Source organism: Cetorhinus maximus, chromosome 14 (assembly GCF_964194155.1).
Source record: "Cetorhinus maximus chromosome 14, sCetMax3.hap1.1, whole genome shotgun sequence".
In the NCBI taxonomy this organism is placed as follows: Eukaryota; Metazoa; Chordata; class Chondrichthyes; order Lamniformes; family Cetorhinidae; genus Cetorhinus; species Cetorhinus maximus.
In genome coordinates, this window is record NC_135892.1 from 10,403,897 (window position 1) to 10,417,899 (window position 14,003).

General features: G+C 41.3%; 1 protein-coding gene across 2 annotated transcripts in view; it reads right to left on the bottom strand.

Annotated features, from left to right (window-relative positions):
- kif16ba (kinesin family member 16Ba) overlaps positions 1 to 14,003 on the bottom strand; it is a 126,479-nt gene that overhangs the window by 58,004 nt on the left and 54,472 nt on the right. For both annotated transcript variants that reach the window (XM_078556474.1, XM_078556475.1), the window contains exons 13-15: positions 13,461 to 13,580; positions 12,618 to 12,669; positions 7,412 to 7,549 (exon numbers count right to left, since the gene is read on the bottom strand). In XM_078556474.1, the coding sequence (XP_078412600.1) occupies positions 7,412 to 7,549; positions 12,618 to 12,669; positions 13,461 to 13,580 (310 nt within the window). The remainder of the gene's footprint in view (positions 1 to 7,411; positions 7,550 to 12,617; positions 12,670 to 13,460; positions 13,581 to 14,003) is intronic.

A 14,003-nucleotide genomic window follows, 5' to 3' on the forward strand; every position in this document is an offset into this window, starting at 1 on the left:
CCAACCCATCAGTCTTCAATCCTCCAGCCCCACTTATTTGGTAGCATCCATTGCTGCTTAAATGAAAACATACCGCAATCATAATGCAATGTTTATTGGCTATGCTGTGTTCTCGTTTTAACAAGGAACAGATTTATTAGGAAAGAATATGCAACATTGAATGCAACATTTGGAATACAAGTACTGTACCATCACTCGTGGTTCACATCTTATATATTATTCTGAAGGCATTCCAAAGTACTGCAAAGGACAGCAACAAACACGTAGCTTTTTTCCTTAAAAAGCTAGGAATTAACCTCAAACAAAAAGATGACAAATTGTTGAAAACTGTTTGAGAAAGTTATCTTCTAATCTTACATCAAAATATTCTTATTAAGTACACAAGTACTTTCAAATTACAAAAGGAGTTGAAAATGTTTCAAAGTACTATTACCAGCAGCTTTCCTTCCCAGTATTTAAAGCTGGTGTATAATGTAGCATCTCTTGAAAAAAGGGGCACTTAAAGCTCTCCATTTTATTCACAACATTGCCAATTAAGTCACAAAATCTAAGACTTTATTGGTACATTTGGGCCATGCAAATGTTGCTTAGAAATCCTGTTAGTTCTATTAAGTTTAGTACTTAAGGAGGCAATCTGCTCTTGAGATATGGCAATGTATGTCATCGACCCGCTGGATTGTACCATGCTCATGGGATCACCAAACAACCTAAAGGTTCCTGGGAGAGAAGCAAAACATTTAACCTTTCTGGATTAACTTTCACCCCAATTAATACAACAATGAAATTAAACAAAGAAATCCACTGACTTTGTCAAAAGAATTCCTTTCATGTGGCTGTAATGTGTTTAATCCACATCTGCATGTGTATGCTAGCTCAGAACTATTCACAGCGCGAATTTTTAAAAAAGACTACCATGTATCCAGCAAAGCCAACATAAAAAGAAATTAACATTGAGGATAACCTTGGTCACACTGGCAAATAATCCGATCAATTAAAGATTGTTTTTGAAAGATGGTTAGCAATGTTTTACCACAACAACTGTATGAGAACAGGACAATCTTTTGTTTGCGTACACCAATCATCCATACTGTGAATAGCTGCAGCAGGCTTCTAAACACAATCAATTAATTCAAACGTAACTGCTCATTAATTGAACTTTGGGATGACAGAATTTTAAGACTAAAGCCAAAATAATCATAGTTGATTTTAGTTTCAAATAATAGAAAAACACATGTTTTCACAGGTTGGCCTGGCCATCTTAGCTGAAACATAGCAACACTCAACTTTATACAAGGCAATTTAAGGAATTGATCCTAAAACACATAATCTTTAAGAGATCCCAGCAAAAATAGGTAGGATTTAGTAAAGTCACCAAAGCTACGCCTTGCATCTGGACAAATGGACTTTGACTAGTTATTGATCTGCCAATTAGGAGCATAACACGTTCCATAATGAAATCTAGCAAGGGATTGGTTAGAAATGGGTTTAGTTATTGTTACATTTAATTGCACTTCCTTGAAAGTGCCATGGATACAAAGACAATGATAATCTGCTTTCAAAGAAATGTGGTAAATACAAAATTCTGACAGGGTCTCTATCCAACTATTTTGCTTCCCAAATTGTAATTGGGCATACCAAGAACCTGGCATTCATTACATAATATGCTGAAACAAAGTTTAGAAGAATGTGGCTTCAAGGTGGAAAACTAGAGATCAGACTAGTCAAAACGGTGCGTGACTTGGAAGGGAGAGCAAGCTGAAATGTCTGCTACATTCAACTCTGATCAAGATTGATTGAGGTTGATTAAGCATTTAGGTGGCAGCAATTTGAAACTCGAGGAAAGGTAAAATAATATAGACATTAAATTTGGAATGCTTGACTTCACTTTCAGTGCACCAAAGACATATCGCTTCCAGCCTACAATATGTGCCTTTGAATCTTTTTGGATGTCAAGAGATGCTCATTTAGGAATCATTTCTCTCAACAGTCTTGTCATTAAGCAGAGGGTGTGGAATGAAGTATCTTGATTAGTTAGTTCAGTGGAGATAAGAGATCAATAGTCATATTTTCTGTGATTCAGCAGGTATCACAGACACAAAGGCCCACAGGTAAACATGGGGAAAGGGGTCATGGAAAGGGCATGCTGAAAGGCAACAAAGCTAAAAAATACTGAACACATGAACAGAAAAATATAAATGTCTGCTTATCTTTAGTAATATGGTTTCTTCTTATGGTATGTAGGTAAAGCTAATATTCAACAGCTGAGCAAGGACTAGAACAGATAAACAGCACTATAAAGAAAAGATACCAGTGTTTTACCTGTCCCAGTACTGTTGGTGATTGACGTCCTACAAATGGCAATATTGCAAATACAATGGCATGTGTGCTTAATATAATGGCATGTGAAACAGCACTCCTTTCCAGTAGTTAAATCCTTAAAAGCAGCAAGCACTACCATGTCAATATGAAAGTAGTGATATGTGCTTAACCACTCATTGCATGCCATCAGATATCGTTGCAGGTAAAAGGTGCACAAGTTAGAAGAGGTAATAGCAGCACATGGGGAAGAGGATCTCAGGACCTGCATTTGCCATTCTCAACGTCATTGTTCAACATCTCTCCAAGAATAGGAATAATATCATGATGAAAGTAGGAGCATTACAGCCATAAGATGCAACGATGGGAACTTTCAGAGAGGCCAGGGAGATAGTATTCAGAGCTAGTCCTGCAACGCTTATGTCAATATCAGGGGCGCAGGCCATCATGCAAACTCAACTGACTACATGATTTTTCTTGGCTCCCTTGAGAATACCACAGTGGAAAGTTTGAAGAGTCTGCAGCAGTGTGGTGTTAGTATATACCAATGTAGCATAAGTGGCTAATGTTACACGCAGGAGTTCTGCATAATATCTGAAAGGCAGGAAGCAGTGAAATCTGCAGTAGCCTCATTCATTATGAAGCATACCGATATAGTACATTTATCTTTGTGTTATGGTGCAAATTGCAGGAAGTCCTGAAGAGCAACTTCAACTCTTTGGAAAAAATAGTAGAGAGAACCTCTAAAGGAAGCATTTCATGACTTGCTGGTCTTCCAGTGTAAAGAGTTGTCTTCGACCCGCTGCTGCAGATGGGCACATTCCAAGGTCTGGGACTATATGCTAAGGGATGCACTAAAGTTTGGGGCTGCTGCCGCAGAGCACAACAAGGAAAGGTCACTGTCTAAGTCCTTTCAGCCATTGTACACTGAGGAGCTGGAAACTGTGTAGAAGCCCTTGGCTATATGCCTTACATAGAATGTGCATTGTAAATATCAAGGGTATTGCAACTGTATTGAGGCAGCTCAGTGGAACATGCAAAATGGAGAAAAGTTGAATTTTGCTGCACTTTCTGTAACATTCAATTTGAAATATTTTGAAATGCACTTTTACAAATTTTATGAATAAAGTATACTTTTGAAAAAAGAGAAAAATTAATGATTGCATGTAGGTGCATAGCTCAGTGTTCACATAAACCATTATACGCCACATATATCTGGCCTGCTGTTGTGGCATTTCCTTCAAAGGGAAAGGAGTTAATAATGCCTGTAGCAAAACAAAACCTGCTATTTTAATGATAATTCTGCTCGAGTATCAATATAACATAGCTTCAAGGGCATCGGCTACAATACTACAAAAAGATGATACAAAGTATTTAGAAAATAAGTACTAAGGTAGGGAGGGGGTAAAATTCAACTTGAAATCAATAGAAAAGGACTTCTAGCGGGGTGTATAGCGGACAGCTGTTCGACAACTGCCCATTTGCAGCCCAACGGAAGTGGAGTTATACCCAAATTATACCCATTAGAAACATTAAAAGATGATTTTCAGCTACGTCACCATGAATGAAATTCTACACAAAATGACGAGTCTTAGTTAAATTTAATCACTTTGAATTTATCTCATCCAGAATATTTAACATTCCGATAAATATAATTAATTTTACACATGGCTAATTTTTTTAAGCCACAACTTATCGTTTTCCTTATCAGTTTTCTTTCTCCTCCTCCTGTAGTTTAAATTCCAGTAAATCGTCTATTGCGTTTGTTAATAATGCTGCCATTGTCACTGCCGCTGGAGCTGCATTGACAAAGGGTCCTCCCAAAAGAATGTATTGAGGAACCAGATCTCATCTGAGGAAAATGGTGGATTAAAACTCAGTGAAACTCACTACAAACATGCCATGTAGATCAAGGTATTGATCTTCCCTGGGACCGCAGCGTAATTTAGGCTGACATTCATGTGCAGTATTGAGAGAATGCTGTAATTTTTGCAGGCGCAGGCTTCAGATGACAGCAAATTGAAGCTCCATGCTAGTGGCTGAAATGGATGTTAAAAATCCCATAGCACTATTCAAGGATGAGCACAGAATTTTTCCAATATCCTGGACAATAAACAATTTTCAGAAAAAAGGTGGCAATTTGTTTCATTGATAGTCACAAAATACTGCCTCATTTGCTGACATAGTAGTCACTGCACTCTAAAATAGTCAATTACAAGTGAAGGGCTTTGAGACTTCTGACAATGATGAAGTACTGTATGATCATAAGCCTTTCTACCTCATTAAAAAGGACTCTTAGTTCTCTAGTGCCCTCACATACAGGGAAATGTCTTCGAGCACACTAAATGATAGAGAACATAGAGTAGCCAAGAAAGGGAAAGAAGGTAGTAATCAAAAAAAGAAAGTCTTTAAAGAGGTCCTCGAAAGCAGGAAGGGAGGTGATAAGACAAGGATAGGGTAGGAAGTTCCTGAAGGTGGGCACCAATGATGGAATCAAAAAGAGTAGTTCATGAGTCAGCCTGTATCGGAGAAGTGGAGGGTGCATGCAGGACATGCAGCTGGAGGAAATCTGGGCGCAGAGAGGCCATGGCGGGATTTGAGGCAGGAGAATGATCCTCAAATCAATCCTCTAGGAAAAACATTAGGCAGTAAAGCTGGCAGGATTAGGGAATAGGCCATGGTAGGTGAACATTAATGTTTTGAATGAGTTGTAGTTTGAACAGGGTTGAGGTGGATGGGCCAACAAAGAAAGCACAGGATAAATAACAGTTTTAGAAGCACTGGGGAAAGCTATGGAAAGGGAAATGTATCACCTTAAATGTTAAAGAGTATTAATTATTTATTGCAAAACTTCACTCAGGCTTGATGTTTTAATAGTTGTAGCATAGAATAGAGGAAAAGCAAAACATGAGGGGGGGGGGGGGGGGGGGGGGGCTGCAAAGGCATGGCAGTTAAATTTGCAGATGACACAAAGGTAGGTAGGAAAGTATGTTGTGAAGATGACATAAGGCGTTTGCAGATAGATATAGATAAGTTGAGTGAGTGGGCAAAAATCTGGCAGAAGGGCTATAATGCAGGTAAGTGTGAAGATGTTCAGTTTGGCAGGAAGAATAAAAGAGTACAGTATTACTTAAATGGAGAACAACTGCAGAATTCCAAAGTATAGAAGGATCTAGGTGTTCTTGCTCATGAGTCTCAAAAAGTTGGTATGCAGGTACAGCGTGTAATCAAGTGGAACGCTATCGTTTATTATGAGAGGAATTGAACATAAAAGTAAAGATGTTATGCTTCAGTTATACAAGGCATTGGTGAGACCGCATCTCAAATTGTTGCCCTTGAAAAGGTGGTGGTGAGCTGCCTTCTTGAACTGCTACAGTCCATGTGGTGTAGGTACACCCACAGTGCCGTTCGGAAGAAAATTCCAGGATTTTGACCCAGTGACAGTGAAGGAACAGCGATATGTTTCCAAGTCAGGGTGGTGAGTGGCTTGGAGGGGAACTTCCAGGTGGTGGTGTTCTCATCTATCTGCTGCCCTTGTCCTTCTAGATGGTAGTGATCGTGGGTTTGGAAAATGCTGTCAAAGGAGCCTTGGTGAGTTCCTGCAGGGCATCTTGTAGATGGTACACACTGCTACAACTGTGCATTGGTGGTGAAGGGAGTGAATGTTTGTGGATGTGGTGCCAATCAAGAGGGCTGCTTTGTCTGGATGGTGTCAAGCTTCTTGAATGTTGTGGGAGCTGCACTCATCCAGGCAAGTGGAGAGTATTCCATCACATTCCCGACTTGTGTCTTGTAGATGGTGGACAGGCTTTGGGGATTGAGGTGAGTTATTCGTCGCACGATTCCTAGCCTCAGACCTGTTCTTTTAGCCAGTATTTATATGGCTAGTCCAGTTCAGTTTCTGGTCAATGGTAATCCCCAGGATGTTGATTGTGGGGGATTCAGTGACGGTTATGCCATTGAACATCAAGGGGCAATGGTTGGATTATCTTTTGTTGGAGATGGTCATTGCCTGACACTTGTGTGGCACGAATGTTACTTGCCACTTGTCAGCTTAAGCTTGGAGATTGTCCAGGTCTTGCTGCATTTGGACATGGACTGCATCAGCATCTGAGGAGTCACAAATGGTGATGTGCATTGTGCACTTTTCGTTCATATCTACTATAATACCTTTGGACTGGTCTATGCCACAAGTTAATTACTGATAAGAAAGACCATTCAGCCCATCTTTGCTCATCCACCCAATAAGACCAAAGCTGCCCTGAATTTTGGTTCTTAAGTGATGCCCGAGTTTTTACCTCCATAACTATCCTGAACTCCACTGAACATTTTAGGTTTAGGGTAACTTTCTGTTACAGCCCTAAATTTAACTTTTACTATTTTGATCCTATCTTGCCTTAACCTGTTCCCTCAATTTTGTTTGATGTCATTTTAAAGGAATTACATTTTCCATGTCATTTACTGTCTTACAGACTTTTATAAGCCCCCATTTTTCTAGTCTTTGCTCAGAACTCAGACTCCTGACATTAGGGATCAGCTGTGGTGCGTCTCCCCTAAAGATCTTCCAGCACTTGACTTACTCCCTTAGTCTTAAGTAACATGGTACTGAAGATTGGTCTAGCCAGAGCACTATACAATTTCCTCTGGCTTTTATGTTGCTGCGTCGGTTCGAGGGAGATGGCAGCATAGTGGTAATATCACTGGACTAGTAAACCAGAAGCTCAGATTATTGCTATGGGGACAAGAATTCAAATCTCACCAAGGCAGCTGGTAGAATTTGAATATAAACCTAATCTGTGATAGTGGCCATGACAACTATCACTGATTGTTGCAAAAACCCATCTGGTTCACAAATGTCCTTCAGGGAAAGAAATCTGCCATCATACCTGGTCTGGCCTACATGTGACTCCAGGGCCACAGCACAGTGGTTGACACTTAACAGCCCTCTGAAACAGTCTCGCAAGCCACTCAGTTCGAGGGCAATTAGGCAACAAGTGGACAACAAATGCTGGCCTTACTAGCAACATCAACGTTGTTGATTGCTGGTCTGCTTGGTGTAGTTATTAAGTAAGCATACTTCTTCAAAGCTGGTTACCTTGGTTTAGTTGAGTAGCTTCTTCAATGGGATTTCCATTGACTGAGCATTGTGCACCATTCAGCGGTATTACGGTTACTTTATTATTGAGGTTTTCAAAGATACAATGTTCACTTTCTAGGTCAAGGCCATGGAGAACTGCAAGACAAAATGGTAAATACAAAGATTAAGTTTCACTAACTTTTTCTTCAACGTAGCTCTCATCACTTTCAGAGCAAATACAATTTGGTCCAAGACATTCTGTTTATTTCTGAATAGTATTTTAATTTTATCCAAGGACAAGTTATATGATCAGCAATGAAATGGCCACAAATGAATCAAATTTAGACAGATTAGGTCCCCAATTTATAATGTAATTTCAGAAAAACAAACCTGCCATAACTGACATCGTAGTGGATAAATAGTACAGGAATACACCAGGATAAATAGTACAGGAATACACCAGGATAAATAGTACAGGAATACACCAGGATAAATAGTACAGGAATAAGTCTTTCACAACACCTCAGGAGAACAATATTTAGCATGCACGAGAGACTCAAAACAAACAAAATACAAATGAAATATTCTTATCAACAACTTGCATTTAGACTGCACTTTTAACATTGCAAATTGTCCCACAGGAAAAGGTGAATGGCAAAGCAAATAAACAATATTAGGGATGACAGAAAGCTTGGCTCAAGAAGTGGGTTTTTAAAAAGGGTCTTGGAACAGGAGAAATAGGTGGAAATAAACACCAGGTTTTGGAGAGAATTCCAGAACATTGGATGGCTAAGCATGGCTGAAGACCCAGCAGTCAGTGAAGTGAAGGGATGGAGGAATGTTGGAGCAATGCGGAGTTCACGGCTGCAGCAGTGGAGAGGGTTACAGAGATAGGGAGGGCTCTAATACAGGTTAAGCATTTTAGATTTCAGGCACTGAGGGATTGGGTGCCAATTCTCGACTCTGGAGCCCATGTAATCTCATGGCATCAGGTCAAGCATAGCAAGGAAACCCCCGGCTGGTTACCACCCCCCACCCCACCTCAGCTGATGAATCAGTACTCTTCCATGGGAAGAAGCACTGAGGGTGGCAAGTGCACAGAGTGTACTCTGCGTGGGGAACTTCAATGTCCATCACCAAGAATGGCTTGGTAGCATCTCTACTACCCGAGTTGGCTGAGTCCTAAAGGACACAGCTGCTAGTCTGGGTCTGCAGCAGACGGTGAGGAAACCAACAAGAAAGAAAAAATCTACATGACTTTGTCCTGACCAATCTACCTGTCACAGATGCATCTGTCCATGACAGTATTGGTAGGAGTGACCACCACACAGCTCTTGTGGAGATCAACGTCTTCACATTGAGGATACCATCCATCGTGTTGTGTGGCACTACCACTATGCTGAATGGGATAGATTTTGAACAAATCTAGCAACTCAAAACCGGGCATCCATGAGGTGCTGTAGGCCATCAGCAGTAACAAAATTGTATACAACCACAATCTGTAACCCCATGGCCCCGTTTAACCACTCAACCATTACCTTCAAGCTGGGGGATCAACACTGGGTCAATGAAGAATGTAGAAGGGCATGCCAGGAGCGGCACTAGACATACCTAAAAACAAGGTATCAACCTGGTGAATCTACACAGGACTATTTGCATTTCAAACAGAGGAAGCAGAATGCAATAGACAAAACTAAGCCATCCCACAACCAATGGATCAGATCCAAGCTCTGCAGTCCTGCCACATCTAATCATGAATGGTGGTGGACAATTAAACAATCAACTGGAGGAGGCAGTTCCACAAATATCCCCATCCTCAATGATGGGGGAGCCCAGTGCATCAGTACAAAAGATAAGGCTGAAGCATTTGCTACAATCTTCAGCCAGGAGGGCTAAATGGATGATCCATCTCGGCCTGCTCCTGAGGCCACAAGCATCGCAGGTGCCAGTCTTCAACCAATTCGATTCACTCTATGTGATATCAAGAATGGCTGGAGGCACTGGACAGTGCAAAGGCTATGGGCCCTGATAATATTCCGGTAATAGTACCGAAAAGCTGTGCTCCAGAACAAGCCGCACCCCTAGTCACACTGCTCCCTTACAGCTACAACATTGACATCTACTCGACAATGCGGAAAATTGCTCACTTTGTCCTGTCCACAAAATGCAGGACAAATCCAACCTGGCTAACTAACACCCCATCAGTCTACTCTCAATCATCAGCAAAGTGATGGAAGGTGTCATCGACAGTGCTATCAAGCAGCAGTTACTCAGCAATAATCTGCTCACTGATACTCAGTTTTGTTCCACCAGGGCAACTTAGCCCCTGACCTCATTAAAGTCTTGGTCCAAACATGGACAAAAGAAACGAACTCCAGGGGTGAGGTGAGAGTGACTACCCTTGACATCAAGGCACCATGTGATCGAGTGTGGCATCAAGGAACCCTAGCAAAACTAGAGTCAATAGGAATAGGGGGCAAATCCATCCAATGGTTGGAGTCATACCTAGCACAAAGAAAGATGGCTGTGGTTGTTGGAAGCCACTCATCTCAGTCCCAGGACATTTTTAGGTATCTCTGGTGTTGCTCCTGGCATGCCCTTCTGCATTCTTCATTGAACCAGGACTGCAGGAGTTCCTCAGGATAGTGTCCCAGGCCCAACCATTTTCAGCTGCTTCATCAATGACCTCCCCTCTATCATAAGGTCAGAAGTGGGGATGTTCACTGATGATTGCACAATGTTCAGCACTATTCGCTACTCCCCAGATACTGAAGCTGTCCATGTCCATATGCAGCAAGACCTGGACAATATCCAGGCTTGGGCTGAGAGGTGGCAAGTAACATTCATGCCACACAAGTGCCAGGTAATGACCATCTCCAACAAGAAAGAATCCAACGATCTCCCCTTGACATTCAATGACATAACCATCGCGGGATCCCTTACTAACAACATCCTGGGGGTTACCATTGATCAGAAACTGAACTGGACCAGCCATTTAAATACTGTGACTACGAGAGCAGGTGAGGGGCTGGGAATTCTGTAGTGAGTAACTCTCCAAAGCCTGTCCATCATCTGTAAGGCACAAGTCAGGAGTGTGATGGAATACTCTCCATTTACCCGGATGAGTGCAGCTCCAGCAACACTCAAGAAGCTTGATCCCATCCAGGACAAGGCAGCTCTCTTGATTGGCACCCCATTTACCACCTTAAACATTCACTCCCTCCACCATCGATGCACAGTTGCAGCAGTGTGTACCATCTACAAGATGCACTGCAGCAACACACCAAGGTTTCTTCAGCAGCACTTTCCAAACCTGTGAACACTACCACCTAGAAGGACCAGGGCAGCAGATACATGGGAACACCATCACCTGCAAGTTCCTCTCCAAGTCACACACTATCCTAACTTTGAATTATATTGCTGTTCCTTCATTTGCTGGGTCAAAATCCTGGAACTCCCTTCCTAACAGCACTGTGGATGTGTCTGCACCACATGGGCTGCAGATGTTCAAGGAGGCAGTTCATTATCACCTTCTCAATGGCAATTATGGAGGGGCGATAAATGCTGGCCTACCCAGCGAGGCCCATAACCCTTGAAAAAATAAGAAAATGTCAGAAAAGACAGGGGTGTGGGCAAGCAAGGATAGGTGTTTGGATGAACTGACATTTACAAACGGTGGAAAATGAAAAGTCAGATAAGTAGCCTTTGAACAAGTGAATCTGAAGGTGACAAATGCAAAGATGAGAGTTTCAGCAGCAGATGGGCTGAGGTAAGGGTGGAAGCAGACAATGCAAGTGGCAACGTTTATGATGGAGAGGTTATGGAAGGACATGATGGAAGCTCAACTTAAGATTGAATAGAATGCTGAGGTTATGAACGGTCTGGTTCAGCCAGAGTGTGGCCAAGACAAGGGATGAATGTTTAGTTAAAAGGAATTATTCTTCATCCATGAGTGGATGCGAGACAAGCAGTTTAAATCCACAGAGGCAGTGGAAAACTGGTGAGAAGTGGTGGAGTGGTAGAGTTGGAGGTCGTCAGCGTGCACGTGTATGTGCAACAGGCTACAAAAACACCTTGCGTTTATACAGCACCTTTAACGTAGTAAAACATGCCAAACCACTTAATAGGAGCATCAATCAATATTTGACACTGAGCTGGGAGTGTGTGTGTGTGTGGAAGAGAGGAGAGGGGAGAGAGAGAGGAGAGAGAGAGAGGGGAGAGAGAGGAGAGAAGAAAGAGAGAGGAGAGGAGAGGGAGGAGAGAGGAGAGAGTAGAGGAGAGAGAGGAGAGGAGGGAGGTGGAGGTGCATAGAATCAAAATGGCATTCCAGAGCTTATGGTCCAGACAGCTGAAGGCATGGCCACAAACTGTGAAGCATTTAAAGTTGGAGATGTCCAAAAAGCCAAAAATGGAGAAGTACAAAAGATCTTGGATGGCTGTAGAGCTGGAGGAGATTACAAAGATGGACAATGGTGAGGTTGGGATTAAGGAGACAATGTTTTGGAGGGATTTGAAAGCAAGAATAAGAATTTTTAATTGGAGACATTGCCACACCAGAAGCTAATGTAGGTTGGTGAGCTCACAGGTAATGGGTCAATGCTACACGGTGCAAGTTAAGTCATGGGCAGCAGGGTTTACGTAGAATGGAAGTTCAGAGGCTGATCCAGAGAGCGTTGGAATAGTCAAGTGTAGAGGTAACAAAGGCATGGGTGAGTATTTTAGCAGCATATGAGCTGAGGCAGGCATGGAGTTAGGTGATATTATGGTGGAAATAGGCAGATTAACAATGGAGCCCATGTGTGGTCAGAAGCTCATCTCAGGGTCAAATACAACACCAAGTTTGTGAACAGTCTGTTTCAGTCTCAGACAGTTGCCAGGGTGAGGGATTTTGAGTCAGTGATAAGGGAATGGAGTTTGTGGCAGGGACTGAAGACATTGATTTCAGTGTTCCTAATATTTAGTTGGGGTAAATTTCTGTTCATTAAGACTGGATGACGGATGAACAGTGTGACAAATCACAAACAGTGGAGGGCTCGAGGGAGGTGGTGCAATACACCCAGGTGTTATCAGCGTACATGGAACCTGATATTATTCTTTTGAATGATGTCAGCAAAGGGCAGCATGTTAATGTACCAAATGGCAGTATATTGATAAGGAAGAGGAGGTGGTAGGAATTCCTGAGATGTTGGAACTCCAAGGCATCAAGAGGAATAGATTAACTAACCTATGTCTTGCTCAGTAGTGGCATCTTCACGTCCAACATAGGTCTTGCCCTCCTATTAGAGAAAGAAAGGTCAGTTGCTACTAAAAAAAAAATAAAAATCAAGCGAATGATTGAGGTGATAACTGTAACAAAACATCAGACCATTCCAAACTTCCAGACCTGGTGCAACCAAAGTTTACTAAAAGCAAGAAATATAAAATCAATACTTATGATACATTACCTATTTACAATAAATGTAGTTAATTACATTCACAATTAAAGTAGATCAAACTGATCTAAACTGAACCAAGAGTGCATAATAAAACTCATATTTTTGTGGTGGTTTTATGTATTATCCAAAGTTATTCGTATTGCCTGCAATTTCTTTAATAGCTTGCGAATTAAGCAAACTACATTTATTACACTTGTTTTAAAAACAAAGTTCCAGAAACATGTGCTTCTTCACTGGCACATTCACAATGAAACGAAGAAAACTACTTCCTCCTTCTGAATACATGAAATTCTTCCTGTATCTGTATTTCAAATCAATAAAACTAATGTTTGCATATTTTGCCTCGAGGAGTTCCTGAATCCCCTCGGTTTCTTTTCAGGTTAATGTACTTCTTGATCAAATCGCAGTTCTGGAAAAAGACATTTAGACATTTGCTCTTGGGCTTCTCAGAGCATGAACCTGTCAATCTTGCCCAGGTAATGCAAAAGGATATTCCTTCTGCAATATTTTAAGTTGCATTGTAGCAAAATAAAATGATTTATTCTACCCTTTTTTTAAAAAAAGAATGCTGTATTTGATCTGCTCAGAAATTATCAAAATGATAGTGTCAAGGTTCCACAAATCATCCTCACCTTAAGATGGTACAAAATAATTCCTGTACTAAGCAAGTCATCATCAATACCAATCAAATGAGGTAACTCGGAGTCCAAAACCACACCGATTCCTTCTTTTCGAAGTGCTAACGTTTCTTCCTAAGATAATAAGAATGAAGATTGAGTGCTAGAAACGAGATAATTGTTATTTAGAGTGCATTTTAATATAATAATACTACGACTGGACCGATTTCCCAGCTGCTGTGTTGTGCTTCCTGTGTCACATCTAACTATCCGCAAAATCATAAGCAAAGTTTCTGCATCGCGCTTACAACTACTCAGTCACATTTCCCCAAGTAAATGCAGCTGGGATTCAAATTTCATATTAATTAAATAACAGTGCATCAGAGCTGAACTTAGATGGAACTTTCTAACCAAAACATAGCAACCAAGAATGAAAACTACCAAATTAGCAATTTCAAAAACACGACACAAGTTACAAGAGAATAAATGAAACTGACCTGTACCATATGGTATTTTGCGATGGGAGCACTTGTAACAATGTTTGCCTTTGGAGGCTTA